The 24,724-nt window shown below is 39.5% G+C and overlaps 1 protein-coding gene across 1 annotated transcript; it reads left to right on the top strand.

Annotated features, from left to right (window-relative positions):
* On the top strand, positions 1–20,755 carry EXOSC7 (exosome component 7). Its single transcript, XM_005423921.2, has 8 exons — positions 1–106; positions 1,430–1,531; positions 2,201–2,295; positions 7,009–7,171; positions 11,663–11,733; positions 16,343–16,466; positions 17,426–17,581; positions 20,190–20,755. The coding sequence occupies exons 1-8, from the start codon at positions 50–52 to the stop codon at positions 20,292–20,294; spliced, it is 873 nt and encodes a 290-aa protein (XP_005423978.1). The 5' UTR covers positions 1–49; the 3' UTR covers positions 20,295–20,755.
* Positions 20,756–24,724: the final 3,969 nt, after the last annotated feature.

The raw sequence follows: 24,724 nt of genomic DNA, 5'->3' as shown, positions 1-24,724 counted from the left end.
GGCAGGGAGGAAGCGGGCACTGCGCAGGTGCGGGCGCGAGGCGGCGGGAATGGCGTCCGTGGTGCTGAGCGAGGCGGAGAAGCTCTACATCGTGCACGGCGTGCAGGTAGCGGGCGGCAGGGAGCGAGCTAGGCTGGGGAGGAGAGAGGGAAGGGAGGGAGCTCTCCACCGTTGTGTCTGGTGGCGAACCTCTGGAGTTATCACAGCACACCGAGCATCGGGACGGGAAGCAGGCTGAGAGCGGGACGTGGATTTGTTTTCACAGAATCACATCATATGCTGACTTGGAAGGAAGCCACAAGGTTCACCCACTCCTGGCCCTGCACAGAGCACTCCAGGAGTCACACCACGTGCTTGAGAGCATTGTCCAAATGCTTCTTGAGCTCTGTCGAGATTAGTATTGTGACCACTTCCCATGGGAGCCTTTTCCAGTGCCCAGCCACCCTCTGGGTCAAAAACCTTTTCCGGATGTCCAACCTATGCCTCCTGTGACACAAGTTAAGGCCACTCCCTCGGGTCCTGTCAGTGGTCGCCACAGAGAAGAAATCAGTGCCTGCCCCTCCTCTTCCTCTCATGAGGAAGCTGTAAGGAGCAGCGAGGTCTCTCCTCAGTCTCCTCCAGGCTGTACAGATCAAGTGACCTCAGCATCTCTTCAAACGACTTCCCCTCAAGGCCCTTCACCATCTTCATTGCCCTCCTTTGGATGCTCTCTAAGAGCTTAATATCCTTCTGTCCCCATTTGCTCCTCTTTCCTTGCTCTTCCCTGGCTCTTCCTCAAGTTATTGCCATTGGATAGAGTTTTAGCCTGTAATTTAGCAAAGGAACATGGAGTGGACGAAGGAGGAAGAGTGAAGGGTGCTTAAGAAGAAGCCCCAAAGATAAAAGAATTGTATTCTTACTGAAATTTCCTGAAAAACAACCTGGTTTTATGGGAACGAGCTATCAGAGCATGCATAATGCCTGTTTGTGGAATACAAATGGATGAAAGCATTTGGAAGGCTGGTGTATTATTTTTGTCTGCTGGGGTCCTAATTACTGGTGTAAAAGTACAGAACTTCCCTATGCCAGGAAAGAGCTGTGTTACATTAGGTAAAGTACCACTTAAAGCCAAGACCTTTACAATTTTGAAATCTGAAGCTTTCTGTTGGGAATTAGAGGGACTTGGTGGAATTCGTGTCTGCCTGCAGATTGCTTGTTACAAGCTCTACATAAATGAGATATAAATTAAAAAGTATAGTTGGTTCTTTTGTATTCCATGGTGAAACTACACGCTGTTGCTTTATACCCTTTTTACTGCTGCATTTGTTATAGGAGAAGGAAAGGTTAAAGTCACAGTTTTTGGTTTGTGGTGGGGTTTTTTTGTTTGTTTTGTTTTGTTTTTGCTTTTCATTACTGATTCCCTTAGCAATATATTGGTTGTCATACTTAGGAAGACCTTCGTGTAGACGGTCGAGGCTGTGAAGACTACAGATGTGCAGAAGTAGAAACAGATGTTGTATCAAACACAAGTGGATCTGCAAGAGTAAAGCTGGTAGGTAAATTTCTTAGGGATTGGGTACCTTGCTGATGAAATTGCTTGTTCATGTGACTAGTTAATCTGATGCTATTTGTAGATAGGTTTGTGTGTGCAATAACATGTATGTGTATAGCAGTAACTGAAACTGTGGGATGTGGAAATAATGGCAGGATGTATAATTAGTTCAGGCTGGCTTGAGCTGGATTTACTGTAAAGTGCCTGGACAGCCTTCAGTCTGAACTAATGTAATATTTAATCTTGAAAACTGAAGTCACTGTTGTGCCTAGTTTCTGGGAAAGGCAAAAATTTCTATTCCTTTAAAAGGAAGCAAAACGATTTCTGACATGTTGACTGAAGAAGATAAATGTACTGTGCATCATTATGAAGGTTCTGCAGAAAGAGCTCTTTACAGAACCAAAATGACAGAAGTAGTCTTGGATATTAAGAGTCTTTTCAACCTAGAGATAGGTAACATGTATGATAATTGTTTGAAGAATCTTCTTACACTTACTATTGTCCTTCTAAAGCCTTTTGTTTTTTACAAAAAATGTTATTTTAAGTTCACTCTGATAGAATGATCTGATAACTGAAAGGTAGAAATGTCAGCTTACCATAAACATTTAAATTAAAAAAATAGTTCTGTAATTATAATTGCAGTTGTGTGATGTGTTTTTGTTTTAATAGGGAGAAACTGATATCTTGGTAGGCATAAAAGCTGAAATGGGGACACCGAAGTTGGAGAAACCAGATGAAGGCTACCTGGAATTTTTTGTTGACTGGTTAGTATACTAGAAAAGAATGAAATAGATCTAATATTTTGAATGAATTACTAATCAGGTCTTGCCATTCTTCAGAATTTTATGCCTTCATTCCACTAACTTCCTGTAGGGATTTGAGTAATAGAAACAAGTTATTTTACCATTTCAGTAGCAGTGAATGTTGAGAAATTTTCTGCTGGTCTTGCAAATCCATAAGAAGCAAATCAGCAGGAGTTAAAGAATGAAAAAAGGTCAAATAAAACAATCCCAAATTGCATAACATCACTGCAGCTGGTAAAGGATAATGGTTCAAGTACACACGCTTGGTACCAGACTTCACGACTAAAATGTCTAGCTGTTGTTTTTATCATGATAAAATAAAGAAAATCTCTTTCAAGAAAAGTAAGTTGGAAGAAAAGAATTGACCATTACAGACTGTAGTTTGAAGTGTGTTTAGTACAAAACTTGTAAAAAAAAAGTATATTTCAGATGCAAAAACTAATTAGAAATTTGAGTTATATATTTATGAGTGAATCCATGTTTCATTAATTAAAAGGGTGTTTGTTTTTAATCAGATTTCTTGCATTTTGCTACAAATGGACTGTTGTGTATCCTTACAGTCTTGACAGTGTTTGAATTATGGAAGAAGCTAGAAGCAAACTGAGAACTCTTGTTTTCAGGTTGCTCTGAGATAGCACAGTGACATCTCAGTGTTAGTCTAAATCGTCTGCAGCTGAGACTACAGTATCCATGTCTTGCACACTTACCCAAAACTGTTCTTTATGATTTAAATTGCTTTGGGAAGCTCTCATAAAAGCCTTGGCATTGTCAAGTTGGCTGCTTTGCATGTGGCATCTCTTTTCATTTTTATTAAAAACAAAAAAATGTTGCTACTCTGACATTAAACCAATATACCATTGTTAAAGCTAAGGTATGAGAGCTACTACGTGTATGTCTGATAATCTTTCTGACCTAATTGTGTATATCTGCCTTAACATTGGTATGTCACATTATGCAACCTTATCTAAGACTGCCTCTGTACATCAGTATGTTCTAGTTAACTGTGGAAACTTCTGCTTTAAAGGAAAGCACTCACCTGTGAATTGACAGTTTGTTTACAATTGCTGTTCAAAAAATATCAGATGGGAAGATGATCTTGAATGTGATCCTGCTGTTAGAAATTATGTATGAAGTGTCTTAAATGGTACGTGTTTATTGTTTTGGGGGTTTTTTCTGGTTGTCTCTATATGAAGAAAGTCCACTGACAGCAGGGAGATTTCATTCCTAAAAAAGTGATCTGTGGACATGTGACAATTCCGTGACACTTGTTGTGTATGGAAATAGAGATAAGAAAAACTTCAACTCATTAGATTAATGTTCAGTTGTATTTTCTGTTAATCTCTGCTTCATGGGCTGGGAGGGAGATGTGCATCAATCTTTGGGAGCTGGATTTAGTCAGTTCAGGATATAAGTAATCTTTAATTTCTGTGACAACAGGATCCAAGGGCCTGAACTTTAGAGGATTGTAGTCACTTGTCACATGCTTGTGGCACAGGGAAAGGTGTTCTTTAGCTTCCAGAAATGCAAAAAACAAAAGGTGAAGTGGAGGCAGCTTCCCCCTGTCAAGGGAATGAGCTGCTATCAGTACCCTGATGTTTTGCTAGACTACCACTGGGTGGTAGTAACTGAGCAGAATTCCATACCCTGAATCTTCTGGTGACGTTCCTGTGTGATCTATTTGGCTTTTATATTGTTGAAGCTAATAATAAAAACTCAGACTGCAGTGATTACTATCTTAAAATTTATTTCCCAAAACTTTTGTGGTTTCTTTTACTGATGAAAATAATCATTTGCTGGATCATGTGTATAATTCTCTGCTCCAAACTTCTGTTTCTCTTTATTCTGCCCCGAGTCCTTTACCTGAAATCTGAGGAGCACCCTTAGTCCCATTTTGAGACACACTTTAATGCGAATCTCTGGAGGGGATGATTTTTGGGGCACTGGTTTGTGATCCTAGAAATTAATCATCATAAAACAAGTCTATGTCCTAATGTGTGTGGTATTCTTACTGCCTTTCATCACTGGAGAAGACATTCATCCTGGCCCTTGATGCTGAAAGACTGCTATGTTGCTTGTATCACATTTTCTGGCTGATCTGATTTATCACTTTCAAACTGTAAGAAATAGAAACAAGAAGAAAAAGAGGCATCTGAATTCCTTGAATGCATCAGATTTTGTTTGTGGAATTAGGGAAGCAAGGAATGTATTTGTCCAGATCTGACCATCTGTAGATTACAGTATATTAATGGCCTGAGCAATAAGTGAGAAATGTTTGACTGTTGCAACAGAAAGATTTTGACTGGCAACAGGAGGAGTTTTGAAATTAAGTAGAGATCTGAATAGAGTGATGGAAGCATCATTATGCTTTAAAGAGGAACCTCTGATGGTCAGGCAATGTGACACTGAAATGATTTTGATAGTCTTGAAAGTTACATGCTGCTTGGGTGAAGAAATTCTGTGCCACTACTAAGTTCTCTCCATAAGCCAAGGTTTTTGTCATTTTCTAGTCTGTTAAGACATCCTCTTTCCAAATTTTGCCCAGTGTAAGTTTCTGCAATAGTCTGTAGGCATTAGGTGGCAGTATTTACCAAATAGTTACAATCATATCCTGCTAGCCTTGCTTCTTTATTTCATTTTCATTGCAAGGAAATGAAGTGTTAAAATGATAATGGAATTAAGATGCAGTGAAATGTACAGTGATATTCCAATTGAGTTTTAGGTTCTTTCTACTCACTATCAAAGAAGGCATCCAATCATAATCAAAAAATACAACGTTTGATAAAACTTTGATAAAAAAATACAACATTTGATAAAAGGCATAGATTGAAGTTTGCGTAATTCTTGCAACTTGCCATAGAGATCATAATGCTTGCATAACTATGGCTTAAACAGAATGATCTTGTTAACTTGCATAAAAGCTGCTTCCATGGATAAGTGCTTGTTTAATACAACCTGAAGACCTGACTCAGCACTGAGTTATACTTAAATCAGATCCTATCTCATAAAATTGGTGTCTAATAACCCTGAATAATATTGTGTGTCACACTTCCAATACTTATTTGTGTGGCAAATATAATTTGGAAGTGTGGATCAGTGCTTGATTGGCAGTAATGTTTCTTTTTATTTTTAAGCATGTATAGTGCTATCTGTTTCTAGTAGCAGCAAATAACTTCTGTAAAATCCAGTAGTTCTTCCTGACAGAGAAAACTCTGTCTTGCAGAGTTTTCATCAACTCTGCAAAACAACAAGTTGGGAGAGTTACTGTGAGGTAAGAATAATAGTAGATAATTATATGTAAGCTTATAGATTCTGCAGTATTATTGGCACAGCTGACTTGACGGTTTAACTCACACCTTGATAACGTGAATCTTTAGTTGTTTGGGTTTGTTTTTTTAAAGGTGAAGGGATTATATTCCAAGACTTAGTTTTCTGCTGGATTTTTGTATTCCTGGTGTTTTGTATCATCATATTGACACAAAACATACATGTCATGAGAAATTTGCCTTGTGATGTGCCCCGCCAGGAGAGTATGGGGCGTGGCCATCCCAGAGCTTGAACAGACCAAAACTACTTCTGTGTAAGCACTTCCTTTGATATGTTCTCTAATGAGAAATTAATTTGGTAGAGGTCTGACTGGTTTATTTTAAAACAAGGTTTGCAATGCTGCTACAGGTCCACTGCTTGAGAATATTCTTGCCCTCTCTTATCAGCCTGAGGCTGGTATGGAAAATTTCCTCATTGTTTTGCTGTATATGCATCTCTGGACATTTATGCTCTATTTGATTCTTCTTTGGAGGCAGGGCATTTTTTGTTAGGTTTGGAGTGGGTTTTGTTTGGTTAGTTTGGTTTGGTTTTTGTTTGTTTGGAGGTTTTTTGGTTGGTTGGTTGGTTGGTTTGGTTTGGTTTTTTGGTTTTTTTTTGTTTGGTTTTTTGTTTGTTTGTTTGTTTTTAGGTTTTTTTTAATAGGCTTGTTTTCTTTTATTGTTAGAAGTTTTTAGCTGTGTAGCAGGCCCCAGCACCCAAGGACTTTCTGCATGACTGCTCATAAATAGTTTGTAACGTTGGAATCAGGGAAGTGAAGACCACACTCTTTGTCAGATCCCTTCAGGAAAAGATGTTGTTTAGTTGCTGTTCTCCATAAGCTGCAGAGAGTAATGACATGCTTTCTTCTAGGTGCTTGATAGCAGACAATACACTCAGTAAAGAAATTACCAATTAAGGTCAGGCAGTCATGTTACTTACAAGAAATTAGTATTCTACTTGTCATATCATCATATCTGTCTCTTCTTAGCCAGTCTCTTAATAATTGAACATTCAACTTTCACTAGGCTGTTGGTAGCTGTGGTGAAATTAATACAGATGTCCCTTCTTTTTTTTTAAGGAATTGATGTGATAGAAGGTAACAGTGCTTAAGAAATAATCTCTGAGAGAATTCACCAAATTTTACTTTAATTGTAACTGGGAAACTGAAGATAGTAGTGGGATTTAGTTAGAATTTGTAACAAAAGTTCAGTATATTATCTGCATCAAAACCTTCTCTTATTTCTTTTCAGATAGGATGCTTATTCTTGTACAAATAAATCCTTAGATACTTTTAATGCTTTATATTTAAGAAATATTCTTTGGATATTTGCTGCTTCACAAGTGAAAGTATTCTTTTCTTTCTTTATCTAGTTCTTCAAATTCTCCTGAGTTGGAAGGCCGGGGAGGAGAAGAACTTGGCACTGATATAGCAAATACACTGTACAGAGTATTCAGCTGCGAGAACAGTGTAGACTTGAAATCCCTTTGTATTAATCCCAAAGAGCACTGCTGGGTTCTCTATGTGGATGTATTGGTAAGTACAGAAATGAAAACTAAGATTCAGCAAAATGTTTCTAAGGCAGAGACTGACTTAGCATAACCTTCTGTATTTCTTTGTTTAAAAAAAAGCTTCTCATTATGTGATATAATGTATCACAGCATGGATGGCACTTTTCTATCTACTTATAGTAGTTCATCACTAATTTCAGCTTGCTCCTTTTCTACTCTTCTTGATGCTGGTGTTCTACTGCAGAACTAATAAAACATTGAATACTCTGAATGTGTCTCAGATAAAAATCAGTGATCTTATACTGACAAGGAAATTGCGACTAAGGAAGGGTAAACTTTTTTTCCAAGCTAGATGTAACAGCAAATATATTGTTCAAGTGAATGTAAATTATCAAGGGTTTATGTTAGCCCTGACAGAACTGTCCATCTGTCTGGTTCTTTGTACTCTTATCACAACTAATTCACTAAAGTAAAACAGAAACTTTTTTGGCAACAGCTAGGTTTAGCTGAGATGCTTTTTGATGAAACTTGTATATGTGTATTAAACGTAGAGGATAAGCTGAATATTTGTTCCCATGACAGTAATGGACGCTGAATTTTATGCATACAAATCTGATGCATGCAGCAGCTCAATTTCCAAATATGCTGCATTCAGAGCATTCTGTCATGGGAATTTCAATAGAAGTCTGTAAGTCAGACTCTCCTGAACGTTATTTCCAATTCTTATTGGTCCAAAGTTGAGTTTCTGTTTATCAAATTTGGAAGTGAAAATATGTTAAGGAATATTAGAGGAATCCATTAGGGTCTGTGAAATAATGTGCAAAATGTTAAGCTGTACAGCCAGAAAATTAAATACAGGGGTTTGTTGAACAATACAGGAACATTTAGACTAGACCTAAATAAATGTGAAAATTAGTTCACTAGGTATTTAAAATGCAGTAGCATTAGCCTAATTATAGTAGATATGGTACAACAGTCCAGCTACAAAATTGATGGAATATGTACCTCTGCTGAGTGCTTTAACAGCCCAAGTCACTGGCTTATTGCAGCTTGGCAAGGTTTAATGGAGAATGAAGTGTTAGTTCTGAGAAATCACACTGGGGCCTTTAGTTACTAGGTAATTACAAGCAGAGGTACAGAATATTAAATGCAGTGCTTATTTAAGCAACATGCTGCTTAACATTGCATAGGCACTGCATAAACAAAGACTTTCATAAAGCAGTCTGCTTCCCTGCCTCTGTGTGTGTATATATATGTGTATATATATATATATATATATACACACATATACACACTGTTCTGTATAGCTTTTGTTTGAGATACAGCTGGTCATTATCTGATTCTTCCTGGACAGATTTGTTGATTGTCCACAGTTACAGGGAAAAACAGCCTCCGTGTTTTCATGCTACTGATTGTATCAGAATTATGAACATCAGGACATCAAGGCATCACTATGTTATGTGAGGAATTTTACATTTACCTCTTTTTACAGTGCCAATAAAAAATCTGTTGCAGGTTCATAATTACGACTCTAAACTTGATGAGTCTTTTTGATGTTACATTTATTCTGCAGGGATTTTGTGTGTGAGCCATTGAAGATCGGTTGGTACAGTTAGAACAAGATACTGTTAACATTTCTCTCTTACTCTGTTCTACCCCTACCTTTTTTTTTTCCTCTGTATTTTCACTTTTTGGACATATTTGTAAGATTTCCTTTTCTAAACAGTAGACATGTGATACTATGTGATCATATTACATGTGATATAGTGTAGGTGCTTGACACCTACAGATTTTCCTGAAGCTGCTGTTGCTGAATCATTCCTATAGAATTCTACTTTTTATAGAGTGTGGTTTAAGGATGACACTTGGGCTAATAAAAGGAACAACTCATATTATTCGTCATTTGAGGGAGACAGATTCTGAACGTTAAAACAACACTCATAGAGAGTCCTTAGGGTGATATTTTCCTTCAGAATTCCTGGAAGTTCTTTACGTTGGTGTTTGCGTTGCATAGTTAAATTGGAGAGAAAATAAACCTCAAATCTGTCATAAAGCTGAAAATACTGGTAGCTTGCAGTCAGGTGTGAAGGTCCTTGTCTGGAAGTCTCTCATTCCAGAAGACAAAGATCCAGAAAGAATGTTATGAGCCTGGAAATGCCCTGTTCCTATGCAATTTAGCCATGTGCAGTTTGATTGAAACACCTATATTGAGCTCCTGTGTGTAAACAAAATTTGACACATGCAGCCTGAAAAGAGAAAATAGGATGTTTTGCAGTCATGCAAAAGCTTTATCAATTAAAAACATCTCTCAAACATTTTCTAGTGTACTTGGGACATGCTATAATTCTGTACAATCTGTAAAAAAAATAACTTCAGCCATGCACACCACAAAGATGCAGGCACATGGACAAATTGAGATACATGTGTCAAAGGTGGAGAATATGTACCTTGACCTTTCAGAGTATATGCATTGTTTTTTAATAATGGAAGGCATTCCACTTCTAAATAGTAGCTTATCAACGTGGAGTACCACAAAGGGCTGTTCTCACCCTCTCTGTGTTTCCCTCAATTTCTTCCTTTTCTAAGCAAGCCATTGATGTCAGAAATAAGAAGCTTTTAGGCATTTTTAAGTGGGTTTTGATATACATATATAGCCTTCTCCCCATAATTTGCCCCAGCAGCCTGCTGGGCTAAGCAAGGAGAATCAAAGTGTACAATCTCTTATCATTCCCTATCCAGTCACAGTAGATTGTGTGTCAGGAGGACAGGGTGCATTAGTTTCGCTTGAAATTTTTGCAGTTCACTACTGAGCACCTTCCAGGATTTCCTCATGTTTTCTATTTCCCCCTCCCCTGCTCCCAGTCTGATTAAAAAGAAGTTAGGAATCTACTTTTGGAGGAAAAGCTTCTCTGAATAAGGTGAGGTCTACAATGTGTTATCTTTTCTTTCCCATAACTTTTTCATTTGCATATCAGTAAATTAAAAGCGGAAAAGACCCCTCTGCTTCCCATAACTCACAGTTGTGCAGACTTTCCTAGTCCTAAAAATAATTAAATAAACAGGGGGGGTGTCAGTACAAGGTGCTTGAGCTGAGAGAAGTGTTCATTTCTTTGTGGAGGAATTGTTGCACCATGCTCTGTGCAGGCAGTGTTCCTTTCCTCTAGGAGCCACTATAGCACAGGTAAGGCTTTAGAACAGCAGCCTGAACACCAGCCTAGCAACAGTGCAGGCACATCCCATTATTGTGTTTTAATAACACAGATATTGTGGGGCTTATTGTGTTATCAAGTAAAATCCAATAACGACTGAAAGGTGCAAGTTAACCTCTCTGTATCCAGCAGCTGCTTGCAAAGAAATAATCTGATCACCTTTGTATTTAGCTTTCTGTCCCAACTTTTTGTTGTTCTTTTTACACTATTCAGTCTGTTTTCTGAAAAAGTAACTGTCTTTACAGCATATCTTGTTTATTATTTACTCCCTGTGCGGGAGTTTATCTCATCTTTAAATAAATTTTGAAGAACAATCAATGTAATCAGGATTGCAAAACATGTTTTTCTCTCATCATACAGCGTAGATTGATGTCACAGAGAAGCATCCATATGTTCTTGCTGAAGTAGAGCCAAATGCCTGCTCTCTGTGTGTGTGTGTCCTCAGGAAATAGTACTGGCTGCTGGGAGCTGAGTTTGTCAGAGAAGTCGCAGTAGGCTATGGACAGACACATCTCTGACTGGTCTGGCAGCCTGCAGAAGGTATTAGTGGTATGGGGAGCCCTCCCTTTTTACCTTGCATGCAGTGCTGCTTTTCCCTTTGCCAGCTGTTCTCCCAGTCTGCACGAGAGGAAGCTGAGCTAGGCTCCCTCCACACACCTCACTTGTTGATAGCACTCATTTGCAAGACTTTGACATCAGGCTCTCCTTGGATCACTTTCAGCTGTGAGATAAACCTGGCAATGGCTCTTTCCCATAAAGAGAATAAATCATGATGTGCTTTCATAACTACACCTTATGTAACTTGCTTTCCATACCATGTTCTCGGTGACAGTGTGTGTTTCTTCTGTGAAAGCAGTTCTCCCAGTTGGTTTTGTCCATCTGATATTTTTTAAAAAGGCTCCTTTTTGAAATGAAATATAGAAAATTCATTGGCTTAATTTAACACTAAAGAATGAATGTGATGAGTTTATAAAGGGTATTCTGGCCATAGTCTAGATCAGAACCTTAGCACAAGAAGATTAAGAACAGTGGTGGTTTCATTTCAGCTTCTATTATTAAATTTTATCATTAATTTTATTATGAAGTGCATTAACTCTTCTATTTTGCATGTATAATACAGTTAGCTGAAATCTTAATTTCCTATCTGTTTCTTTTCATAGATAGGCTTTAAGGACAACTTTGTTTTTTAAAATCCTGTTCTGGTAATTAATTTTCTTCCTTTTCAAGTAGGTTTAAATAAAATAAGGGCTTCATTTAAAGTCGCTAGTCTGATTTTCTTTTAAAGAGATTCTTCTTTTCCTCCCCAGTTATTGGAATGTGGTGGGAACATCTTTGATGCAATCTCTATCGCAGTGAAGGCAGCTCTCTTTAACACAAGGTAAAGCACAGATCTTATTTCATGTGGGTAGAAGTGGCATGGGAAGTGGAAGAGAAACATTCTCTGTGAGCAAAACATTTTTCATGCTTAATTATTTAAATGAGTTCCCAAGACAGCTTGCATTCAGATATAAAGCACTCATCTGCATGCAAGTACCATGAACTAATGTGATTTTAATTCAGTTTCTGATGATCAAGTGTCATATTGCATGTTATGCACAGTCATGTTCACAATATAACTTTTGTTGTAGCCAGACCCACAAAAGTAGCGTTGACCATGTGGTTTTGTTGCAAGTATTTGGAGGCCTTGGTGTTGATGCCTTGTGGAGTTGAAATAAGAAGTATTTACTGATATGTGATGCTCCTGAATAAGAAGTATTTACTGATATGTGATGCTCCTCTGTCAGTGTGACTGCTGATTTGTAATTAGCCCTGGTTTTCCACTTTTGATTTTGTTCTCATTAACTGTCAGCCTAGAGTTCTTTTTAAAACCAAGAGGAAAAATGTGGTCGTGAGAGATTGTGGGGAGGGGAAAACAATGTGTCTTTAAAAGAACTTTGCTCCATGCATTTTAATTCAAAGAATGGGGAAAGAAAATCTACTAGAATGAATGATGCACATCTTTTCTGTGTGTTTTTAATAACTCACTACTATTTTTTCTGTTGTTTTTATTTTCTTTATCTGTAGGTGAAAGGGAATACAGAGTTTTATATCACCCTTGAGAAAAACAACCTAGTGAATACCTTTGCTAGAAAACTTACATGGCAAAAATAGCTGGTAGAGGTTTGAAACCTTGAGTCCTACAAGCATAAATGTTTTAAAAGTGGCTCTCAAATTGTTCTTCAGCATTAATTAGAGATCTGCTAGTCACTAGTGTAGTTCTGGCTTATTTATCAGGGAATCAAGGCACAGTACTAGATCCGGAAAAGTACATGCAAAAAGAAGAGCAAAATAAGCTTTTGAAGACAGGGAGTATATCAGGTTATAAACACTTCAAAAGGGATAAGGGGAGACTTACCCATCTGAGACTAGAAATTGTATGTGTTGCTGAGAAATTTCTCATATTAATTAAGTTCTCAGCAGTAACTTTTAACAGTAGATTGTTTTTATAACATTAAGAAATGCTTTTAGAAATGTAATGGCTCACAAAGGAGTTGGCAGTAACTCCAAGTAAAAAGAAGAAATGCCTGTATTTCTGTGTGTGAGTTGCCAGGATGCAAAAGCCATACAGTTAAAACAGTTACTACCATGTGAGTTGTTTTGCAGATCCACAGCTCATACTTTATTTATAAGATAACTAGACCTTTTTTCTTACTTTAACCAAGGATAAAGAGAGATGATAATATAAAAAGTAGTGAATTAAATAAATGAATAAAAGATTGTGGACAACATGATGGAGGGTGTAATTAGTTTAATGTTTCTTACTTATTTTTATTCCTCTGACAATTGTGTCCTTTATATAATCTTTAAGCTGAGGGCAAAGATCACAAGTCTTGTTGAAGTTGAGTATCATTTCAAAATATGGTACAGTAAAACACTGCCTGTTGATTTTTTACCTTTGAAAACCCCGTCTTGTTGATTTGAGCAGGGAATGCTAGTACAGCTCATCTTATATAAGCTCAGAAAGTCAAGAGGTGAAATTCAAAGTGAAAACCTGTTGTCCTCATTCACTTTTTTCTCTCCCTATCCCTTTGTAGCTACTGGGTTTTCTTTGGATTGACACAAGCTTGTTTCAAGAGTAGCTGCCTGTTCTCTATAAAGTATTATTCTCCAAACAAGAAAAGATGTCAGTTTTAAGATTGCTTCAGATTAAGTGTTCTGAACTGTGTTCTACATGTGTCCCCTCTTTGACTCTTACTTGCTTTTCCTACTTTGCTTACAACCAAGTTTTTGTTCTAAGTGTTTTCAGATCTTTGCCAGCCTTGACTAAAGCATTGGAACAAAGAGTAGGGAGCTCAAGCTGCTGTTGTTTCTTTGAAGCTACAAAATTTTAGATATCCAGATAGGCATTTGAAAACTTCAGCTTCAATTTAAAATCTTGCTTTAGGCATTTTTGTAATGTCTGTGGACCCATCTTGCTTTAGAGCTAAGTAAATCCAACATCACAACTTAAGGAATTTTGCTCAAGACTTAGGGGATTTAAATCCTTTGAATGCCTGACCTGACTTGTTCTCTCCCCTTCAGGCATGGAACAATGACAACAGAACTTGTTTAGGGGGAATATTTAAAATAAAACTCATCACAGTTTTGTATTGTTTATTGAGTTCTCAAAACTACCATCACGATCATGTGCACAAGATAGCCGATACCAGGCTTTCTTCTTACCCATATCTCCCAGATGTTTGAGGATGGATTTATTAATGATGGAAGTAGATACTGCAAAATGTGCAGCTAGCTACTGTGTCAGGACATTAAACTTGGTCCTGTGGAATGTGCCTACTTGTAACCCGAGGCTGCAGAAAATAGGCAAGTTACAAAACCAACAAAGTTTCTAACACAACAGCCTTGCAGACACCAAGGTTTTTGCTGCACAGCATGGTAGAGGCAGAACCAATGCCTGCTTGCAAGGGTGGGGCTGGTTCTGCATTTGTGAAATCTGGATCTGCACACAAAGAAAAGAGCACTGTTTGTTACAGGGCTGAGTCTTGCTGCACAGATCTCTGCCCTGATTAGTTGCAGGAATCAAAATAGAAAAATAAAAGTTGCAAAGTAATCGTGTACAGCTATTTCTTAAGATAAATGTTCACAAGCTGGGAGAGGAAATCCACAGTGCTCTGGAGAAGCTTTGTGCTGCATTCACTTTGCACAGTTTTTCTGTCCATATACCCCCTTTTTATGCAACTGTGATGCTTGTGTCTGATCTTTTTGCCTTTGCAGTATTTCTAATTTACACCTCTCTCATCTGTTCTTGGCCAAAAAAGCTCCTTGCAGGCATTTTTCAGATATTAATTCTGGCAACTTCTTGCAGACAAACACTGCACTGGTTTCAAAGCCATTTTATGTCGGAGTTAAAAATTGCTTAATCTCACAGATTTTCTTAAAATCTTGCTTTGTTTTTTAAACTCTGACAGGTGCACCTCTTCCTGTTGTCTAGTGTTGTCCATTGTCCTGTGCAGCTTGAGGGTTAGTCGCTTTGTGATTTTATTCCATCAGCTTCTAATGGAATATTTTAAACTCAAAAATGGGCTTTGATGCATTTCTAATGAGTTGAAACATTTGGAGTTTCATTTTTGGAAAAAGTACACATCACAATTGTTCTGCTTACTCAAAATCTTAGTTTTGGTTTAGCTCAGGCCAGTGTGCTTGCAGGGAATTTGTTGTCACTGGAGCAGGGTTAGCTGTTTTGAATTACTTGCCCCAAATAACTAAAATACTCTTCTGAGGATCAATAAAAATCACTTTGTGTTGGTGGGGGGAAATGTTCATTAAATGACTCCATATCTCCTCTTTTAAAAGAACAGTTTTGTTACAGAGGGCATAAAAGAATGTAACCTCCAGAGTCTAGTTATAAAACACAATGCTACTGCAAAAGCATTAACATAAAACCAGATTGTGGTTACTGAAGTTAGCTGTCTTGGGACATCTTAAAATACTTTGTTTTCAAGTGCAGGTGTGTGAAAGAGAGAGTAGTGTGGGTGAGCTCTGTGTGTGTTTTACTGGCCAGTAATGCCAAATCTCTGAGTCAGTACTCCATCCTAGCAGGCACCTGGATAAATGAGGGTGTATAAGATGCTGACACTCTTGGCAGCTTGAGATACCATCTTCTACTAAATTATTTTAAATTACTTTATTCACTATGCTAAGGAAACTGCTTCAAATCATCCTGTAAAGCTTCCATGAGATGGCTATCACAAATACAATGTATGTACAACTGATAAGGAGCCATAAAGAGCCTGTCTGGCTCATTTGTGAGAGAGCTCATCATTCACAACTGAGAAGAAAGCATTTCTTGGATTTCTGCCTGGGTTTTCATCACTTCTTCATTCTGATATGTTATATATTGCTTGTATATCTGTCCTTAGAACAACAGAGTATCTTGCCAATCTTCTCATCTTGCTAGAGAAAGGATTTTACTAATGTCACCTTTTCTCTTCACCCCAAATCTCTTTAGCTGGTGCTATTCTTTCCTGAACAGCTTTACTACTTGTATTTGGTACTCATGTCACACTTTTGCCAAGCAATGCAACTGATGTAATGCTGACAACTTTACTGTTGTCTGCAAGGTTGGGAACCACAGAACAAAAGGATTCAGTCTTGGTAATTTGTCTCCTGTACATCTATGACATTCTGGTGCATACAAAGAATTGTTCAGAACTGATTTGTGTAAGTCCCAAACTAATTTCTCCCCATGTAATAGTGTAAAGAACAGCTCAAATTTTAACTGTTTGAATGATGTAAATAGGATGATCTCATCCTAAATATCTTCCCACTTACAGTGTTTTCTTTGTAGTCTCAGGGAGTGAGTTGTTAATCCTTTGATCACATTCTGTACTGTTCTGCTAAACATTTTGCCTCATTTAGAAGAACAGGGACTTCCTGGAGTTGTGACTGTATAACAGTTGTATTTGTTGTGTGTTCTGGCAATAACTTTGCACCTTTTGTTTCCACAGAATACCCAAAGTGCGTGTTCTGGAGGATGAGGAAGGCACCAAAGAGATTGAGCTGTCTGATGACCCTTACGATTGTATTCGACTCAACGTAGATGAGGTGCCCTGTATTGTCACACTAAGCAAAGTAAGCCTGACAAATTTCTGCCTTTCTGCCTAGAGATGCCAGTTCCTGTTAATTTCACCTGCCATTTATTTTTTTCCCCTAGAGATAAAATTAGAGTTACAGAAATAGGCAGTGTCCTCCATGTCTATATTTGTTTGTCTTTGGCCTCCTAATTAAGAACTTTTACTGAATAATGGCGTATTTTGCGCCTCTGAATTGTAGGTTTCTACTTGATGCATTCTTAAAATGCATCTTCTTGCATGAAGAGGAGTTGTTTATTGTTTTTCATCTGCTCCTTGCTTAAGATACAGAACAGCAGATATCTTAGTATGTTACAAGAGGTCACTGTGTTCAGGAGTGGAGGTTGTGTGATCTGCCAGGAGTTACATGCTGAGTATTTGTTGCTGAGGACCGAACTCCACTTTCATGGGTGCAATATCATCCCTTTCCATTCAAACAGGTTTTTGTCTTCCATATATAGCACACAGCTAACACATTTGATTTTATGGGTGCTGCATTTTCCATTGCAAGTGTTAGTGATTGGCTTAGGTACCTGAAAGTTTGGTTGGCATTTCTTTTAAGCAATTTGCATAAATAGTAGAGGGGCCATTGCTGAAGTGAGGGCTCACCTGAGTCTTGGGATGTGTAATTTTCAGGTAGAGGGGACCAAAGTCTATACTTAGAGTTGTGGGAAAAGGTGAATATGGAGTTTCGTACAGACGAAAGGATGGTAGAAAGGAAAACAGTATGAAATAGTGACATGTTTATCTCACCTCTGTTGTTTATGTACCCATCATTTGGGGTCAGAAGCTGTTTAAATCCTGTGCTTTTAAGTCAGTCTCTGACTATTTCCAAAGGCCACATGATTTTAGGATAGGAGGCTGTAGATAAGTAACAAAGCCACCATTCACAGTTTGATTTCTCAGTGGGGGAGCTTTGAGAACTGCAAACTAATGCATTGTTTTGTCGCTAACTTGCAGATTGGATATAGGCACGTGGTGGATGCCACCCTTCAGGAAGAAGCCTGTTCTTTGGCAAGCCTGCTTATTTCAGTAACCAGTAAAGGTGCCATCACTTCTATGAAGAAGGTGGGGAAAGGTAGCCTGGATCCTGAGAGTATTTTTGAAATGATGGAGGTAAGGAATGTTGAGCAGTTGACTGTCTTGGATTGATACTGAATGAACTGGGGCTTGGGTGTACAGAAAGCTTCAGTAAGGGCTTTTAGAGCAGAGACCTTGGTGCTTTGATTTGGTCCACGAGGGACTTTGTGAAGGTCACAGGCAGTTCCTTTGAAACAGATTCTAATGTGAGTGGACACTGTCTAAACTTCTAGATGCCTGAAATGTGTGGTACTCACATTTGTTTCGGGCAAGTACTTCACAACTGTAAGACAGTAAAGCTAAAGCTGAGAAACTTTGAGAGTATTTTTAAAGAACATGTTCCCTCTTCTATTGTGACTTTTAAAGAATGAAAGATTAAAACTTCTAACGTGGTAAAGTCCCTGTAAGAGTAGAGATGGTGTTCGGAATTGGTGGTGCATGGTGTTCTAGCACAACTCATTTGCCTTATGATAAATGTACTGTTCTCATCTTACTGTTATTTTTCTTTGCTTCCTTATTGAGTTTACAATCTGTCCCTACTTCATAAAAATACTAGTATCTGGATATTGTCCACATTCATAGAAGATCCATTTTAAACCCTTCTTCAGGCTCTTCTTAAGTCTGTTCTCCAGTGTAAATTCTTATGCCAGAGTTTGGTCTTGAGCATGAGAGAGAAATGGATTTTGAACTTGAAAGTCAGAATGAAAATTATATAGTTCAAGCTGGCTCTGTTTCCTAGAGACACAGGGTGGCTAATTCCTGCATGGCTCTAGTGAGGAATGCTGAAGTTGGAGCCGAGTTTGACAACAGCTGGTCTCAAGAGGGAATTACTGAGTATATGGCACTTGACTGCATCATAATGTCAATCCAGAGTGCTAATCCCAGTGGTACCAGTGGGCTTTTTATTTGCATTCAAACATGCCATTTATCCTCCTTACCTGGGTAGAGATGTGTTATCTCTAATTCCTCTGCAGGAGTGAGAGATAAACCTGATCACAAAAAAACCCAAGATGTTTTTGTAAGGTCAGAGATTATCTGTTTGGTCCTGCCTTAAACTCAACATCCTGATTAGGATATCCCATTAGGATATAAGAAAAACAAAAAGGCCCAGGGATGCCCAGTGGAGGAGCTGAGTAACCTATGTCTGACACCTCTATTCCTGAATGATTGGGCTGCAGGTCAGAGGATGTTCAGTTTTTCCTCGCTGGTAGAGAACAGACATTCTAGGACATATCTCTTAGGAAGGGAGTTTCATGGGAAAGTTTTGGGAAGCTGCCAAAAGCATAAGGCTTTTTTTTTTTTTAACTGAGTTTATGATCCTATCCACTAGAGAGGCAAGCAGGAATATGATGGCAACAGTGTTGGGTCAATACCAAAGCTCTGCACAGTTCCCACTCACTTTAACCTGGGGTGAGTGATGTTGTCCTGCATTTGAGGAAGAGTTTATCAGCCCTCTTGACTTTGGACTGCTGCAGTGATCTTTGTCCCAGTGCAGAGCTGTGACAGTTCTTGCTCTTGTGCCCCTCCATTTATGTAGCATGACTCATGGTCTCTAGGATTGACAGCTACTGTGATACATCAAAACTCTTCCCAAATTTCCTTTGGTATCATTGGCCATATTCTGGCACCTGGCTCTTCAATTAAAAATGTATCTTATTTTCAGGTTTGTGCATGGTTTCTGTAATTGTCATCAGGAGGTGAAACAGAGTTTTGTGTCAGCTGTATGGCTGGCCTAGGCTTCACTGCATAGATCAGGAGCCAATAAACTCATTTTAATATAGTCTGCCTTTGGCTCTGTAGGAGGCAGTGGGCTTTTTATTTCTGTTTGCAGTCAGTATTTCAGGTCATTTAGAGAGACCCTGGGAAAGCTCCAATGAACACCACTGCCTTAAGATCTTTATTTCACCACTGCCCAATGTTTCCCAGCCCCGTAGCTTGCACAGTATACTTGGGCATATGGGACAAGTAGAGGTCAGTGCTGGAGCTAATCCTGTTGGGTTTTCACTGCTGGAGTTTATTTCTGTAAAGAAAACATTGTGTTAGCTCCTTTAAGGTCCTTGGACAGGACAGAATTACACATATGAAGGATCTGATCATATGAAGGATCTGCCCACAGAGTGACTTGGTGGTGCAGCCAGTGTGCATTTTGGGTTTCTCTGGCCACAGGACAGGGTGTTCAGCTGGCCTTCACTCTGCTGATTCCGAACACATTCAGAAGAGTCTACTGAACTTCCTGTTAGTAGCCTGCTTTGCTGGTCAGGTGTCTCTTGTCCTCTGGCAGCTAGAATATTGCTTCGTGCTCTGTGTGCTGGCTAATTTGAATGTGTGCTTGTGCCTGATGTGAATTTAATTTGTATTCCTGGGTGATCCAGCAATGTGCAGACCTGGTATTAATGATTGTGGAACGCTTCTCTGATGAATGAGAGCACTGGCTTTGTGTGTATGTTTTTCCAAAACTTAATCAAGTTAAAATGAAACTCTCACCACCATTATTTTTCTAAATTAAAAGCATATTTTATGATACCAGCTGGTGTATATGAATCATCAAAGGGAAAATATTTGTCAAAAGGAAGTGTTCCGTAAGAGTTGTCTTCCTGCAAATAAACATATGTCTCAGGTTTGTTTTGCTTTCTTTCCTTTGCAGACAGGACAAAGAGTAGGCAAGTCACTTCACATAGCCCTTCAGAAGATTTTGGATGAAGAAGAGAATTTGGGGACTTCACGACCAAAAGTGGGATTTCTAGGATGAGTTTTTATTAAATGTTCAAAACTGTTTTTAATTGGTTTTGCAGTCTTGTCAGTTTGTATATAAAGAAAAGGTCATTATTTTTTTTGTTCCAGCAGAGTCATCCTCCTGTCTAAGAGGCTTTCGAAATGTTACTAAGCATAAAGAAAGCTGCAGTTAAATGCAAATAAGCAAATTTGAGGTGCTTTCCATACGGGTAACTGCTGGCACCCAGGAAGTGCAGCAGCAGCAGTTAATAATGCTGTTGCCTGGGAAGTGCTTGAGTCTGTTTTCCAGAGTGACTGGTGTACTTTCCACTTAATTCTGTTTGCATGTGTTTCACATCTGTAAACCAGCTGCTGTGTTCTAAAATGCATATGGGGCTGTCTTCTGTGCAGCACAAATGAGAGCAGCACTAGGTGTAAATTTTCCTTCAAATTACCTTACTATTCTTTGAATAAAATGTGGTTATATTTTACTATAAATACAACAAGTTCACAATTCATATTTTAAACCAGGATTTGTCTGCAACTACCTCACAAGGGGAAGCAGGGGGGCAGGCACTGAACTATTCTCTTAGGTGACCAGTGACAGGACTTGAGGGAACAGCCTGAAGCTGTGTCAGGGAGGGTTTAGGTTGGAGATCAGGAAAAGGTTCCTCACCCACAAGGTGGCTGGGCACTGGAACAGGCTGTCCCAGGAAGTGGTCACAGCACCAAGCCTGACAGAGTTCAGGAGGTGTTTGGACAATGCTCTCAGGCACATGGTGTGACTCTTGGTGTTCTGTATAGGAGTTGAGCTTTGATGATCCCAGTGAGTTCCTTCCAGCTCAGGATATGCTATGACTTCCCTGCTCCCTACAGCTCCACCTATCCCTTTTGCCAACAGCTGCAGTAGTAACATCTCACTGTGGCTAAGTAACATCTCACCAGCCAAAACATCTCACTGTGGCTAAGGAGAAGGGACATGACCAAGGTAAATGGAAAACTAAGTTGATCTTTAAGAGTTTGATAATTCAGCTGGAAAAGCATAGTGGCTGTCAATCCTTCACAAAGAAAAGCAGAGGATTACAGATTAGGCATGGATACAAGTTGCATCACCCGGTGTGGATTCCCTCCCTACATCAATTGGATGGCCCAGCAAAGAGTAAGAGGTGTTTATTTGGCTTTATAGGAAGAGACAACAGATGGAAAAAGTCAAAGGAAGAAGCTGATTTTTAAGAAGCTGATATTTCATCTGCAAGTGTTAAGGATTGTTTTGAACAAACTTTATGGCAGAAATTACTACAATAATCCAGGAGTTACTTAGCTCTTACTCAAGCAACGTTTTCTGAATTTTCTGTTTTAATTTTAAAATATCAGATTAAGAATTTTCTCTTGACTGTAACATGTTTTGTGGGGAAAAGGGGAGGAAGGGTTTTGCTGAAGGAAAGCTGTAGATACAGGACAGAACCTATTACAGCTCAAACTAATACTCATGATAAAATTAAAATACATGGAGTGCTTAAGGTTCCCAAATCTCTTCAGTCCTTTTGCTAGAGCTCATACATGTAGTTATTCAAGGTGACTGCAACAGTACTGTGTATTTCTGGTATAACAAGCAGTGTAACAAGCAGACACATTCTTAAAAAAAACATTCCCCAAAATTTGCCCAAGGTTCATGTTTCAAAGGGTTGGGATATTTTCAGTCCCTTAAGTAATGGTTTAGGTAGGTTGTAATGTTGCTACACAGTAGTAGAGCTAAGAAGTGACAATGAGTGCACATATTGTCTTTTATCACTTCAGGAGAGTTACGTTGTGTGAGGCAAACACTAACCTGACATCAGCTTTACAGTAGCTGTGATCCACTCATTGCCATGCAAAGCTGCTTGTAAAAATGTAGAAAGAAAGAAAACTGAAGGGAGAAAAAACCTTTAAAGTACCTTACACTTACCACAGGCAGGTTTTTTATCATTTATTATTTAATATTGCAGAAAATGGTTAATGTAAATGAGACTGCAAGTCTTGAACCTCAGCTATTCCCTGAATGTTTTATTGCAGATTTGTGGTTGGAGACCAAAAAGCTGCCCCGAGTTACACCCGGGGTGAATTTTGTAATATGAATAGTGTATTTATACACAGCTTTCCAGCTGAAGGATATCCAAGCATTTTTCAAGTTACATCACTTAAAGATGCTTCTTGTCCCCTCTCCAGATCCTTTTAATTTTAAATATATTTTTATGAGAGCTGGAGGTGGTGGTGGGAAAAGAAACATCACTGTGTTTCAAGTGTGCGAACTGACGCCTCTGCAGAGGGAAGTACATGTGCACTCCCTCCCTATTTCTTAATAAGGATAGCCAATATTTAGCCCTCTGAGATCCAGGCTGTGTGCTCAGGAGAGAGACTTGGTGCCAAGCACTTTCTCAGAGCAACCCTGTAAATTAACCTGGTGCCAGTGTCTGCAGGGCCTCCCCTACACGTGTGTGTCCTCCCCCAGTCTTCTGTAGCTGGGTATGCAGGCACAGAGTGAACTGGGGATCCCAAGGGGTCCAGTTCCTTCTGTGTCACTGCTTCCTATCTGTTGGCATGGAAAAACAGGGGTGAGGAGAGTGACCTCAGTTCAGATGGGGCCTGCTTCGACCACTGAGATATAAATAATGAGCCCAGCCAAAAGTATTACAGAGCTGTTAGTTGGTCTCAGCTGCCCCCAGAGGTTTGCTGCTACCAGCTCATGTCCCAAATGGGTAAACAAAGCTCTGACAGGGGTAAAAGGTCCTACAGCTCTCCCAGATGATACAGTATCTGCCAAGAAATCTGTGAGACTGTGGTTCTCAGGCATGCTAAGGGCTAATTTCTATTTTCTTAGCTCCCTTTAACCCCTCCCTTCTCTTCCAAACAAAAATAGCAGAATTTTAATAGAGATTTCAACTCAGAATGCTCCTGTTCCCATCCGAGCTGGTGGAAAGTTCCATGTGTTGCTGTGCAGATACTGCCACGTTTTCATTGACTTGAGTCCAGTAGAACTAAGAGGAAACATCTGTGGAGTGGGATAGCTCTCTGTTTGTCCCAGAAATTAATTGCTTCTGCTGGGAGTGTTGAGAGGCTGAAAGCTGTGTACTAGAGATGAGGAGTCTAGAAACTCCTGCTAGGCTTCTATTCATGTTGCCTAGAAAGCACACACCTGCAATTTACCTGCTTCACAGGGGGACAGCATTCCCCTCAAAGCAGAGGAGGGCTAGGCTGTACGTCAGTGGACCCAAGCCCAGGAATCCTGTCAGCTCACACTTTACAGCTACAGTTCAACACTGGAATTGTGCAGTTTGGGGAGAAGAGGGGAGCTCATTCTGCCCTGGGGAAGCAGTGGGGAGGAGCGTGGCTGTGCCACCTGCAGTCAGGCTTTAAATGAAGCCTTCCTTCAGCACAGCTTGGTGTAAAGACAAATTGGTGTGAGCCAGAGCTCGCTCACAGCTCCTGTGAGTATGCAAGTCTCTCTTCAAGGGATTTTGCACCTTGATTTAACACAGACAGGAGGGTGTTTCTATATTTGTTTTGTAAGCAGCACTTACCTGAGGCTTACCCACTTCTGCTAGGACTGCCTCCAGCTTTTCCTTTGAACTGCAGCAGATGCCACTGCCCTCCTCAGCAGCAGGGTGTTCTCCAGCCCTGCTGTGGCACTGGCTTACTTTGCCTGTGGTCAGTGTCCAGTGGCTCCCAGAGAGCGGGAGAAGCAAAGCTGTGACTGGTGAGACTGAGTGCTCATGTCCTGATCCCAGAGCCTTGTTCTCCCCATTCCTTTACCACGCTAGAGAAAAATGCAAGAGCAGGTTTGCAACTGGTACTGAATCTCTTCAGCCATCGGCCTCTCTGTGATTTCTCACTGCTCCTCTTGTCTCCTTGTGCACTCCTGCCCCATTGCACTCCCTGCCCATGCAAGGCAGCTTTTCCTTCTAAGGCAAAATGTGGCTGCTCCTGATAGCTGTGCCTCACAGAGGCTTCTTTTCCTTTTTCCTTCTTTTCCTTGGATCTACATTTCTAGCTATTTTCTTGGAGCTGCATTTCTAGCTATCCAGGAACAAAGATGTTTTTGCTGTTGCTGCGAAACATCATTAGAATCTCAAACATGCTGCTAATGACTCCCTGGTGATGGTTTAAACCTCCATTTCATTGACTGGAACACTTTTTAATAAAGCTGTGGTTATCTCTCGAGCTCTGTGAACAACCCTGTTGCTATCCTAATCTGGGTAAGATGAGCAGCACAGGCGCAGCTGAGTTTTCATGTCACACCACTTGTTGGTGAGATTTGTTCTCCTTTATTTAGACAGAGATCATCATAGTTGCTGCAGCCCCTTAGCTTATACCTTCAGAGGACTAAGAAGGATTCTCAGGCCCTTTCTGATTTCCTGCACCCAGCTGGCTGTGGCAGGGATCCCTCCCTTCCAGAGGAGCTCTCTCCCTGCCCCTTCTCTCTGTGTTTTC

The sequence above is a fragment of the Geospiza fortis genome, unplaced genomic scaffold, assembly GCF_000277835.1.
Source record: "Geospiza fortis unplaced genomic scaffold, GeoFor_1.0 scaffold346, whole genome shotgun sequence".
Lineage (NCBI taxonomy): Eukaryota > Metazoa > Chordata > Aves > Passeriformes > Thraupidae > Geospiza > Geospiza fortis.
Note: the sequence above shows the minus strand (reverse complement) of the source record. Positions and strands in the feature narration are given on the sequence as shown.

Excerpts from the sequence above, each read along its gene's own strand:
- EXOSC7 (XM_005423921.2), top strand. The coding sequence starts at position 50 with ATGGCGTCCGTGGTGCTGAGCGAGGCGGAGAAGCTCTACATCGTGCAC. Across the intron at positions 2,296-7,008 it reads CTGGAATTTTTTGTTGACTG|TTCTTCAAATTCTCCTGAGT; the intron begins GTTAGTATACTA and ends TTCTTTATCTAG. Across the intron at positions 17,582-20,189 it reads GTATTTTTGAAATGATGGAG|ACAGGACAAAGAGTAGGCAA; the intron begins GTAAGGAATGTT and ends TTTCCTTTGCAG.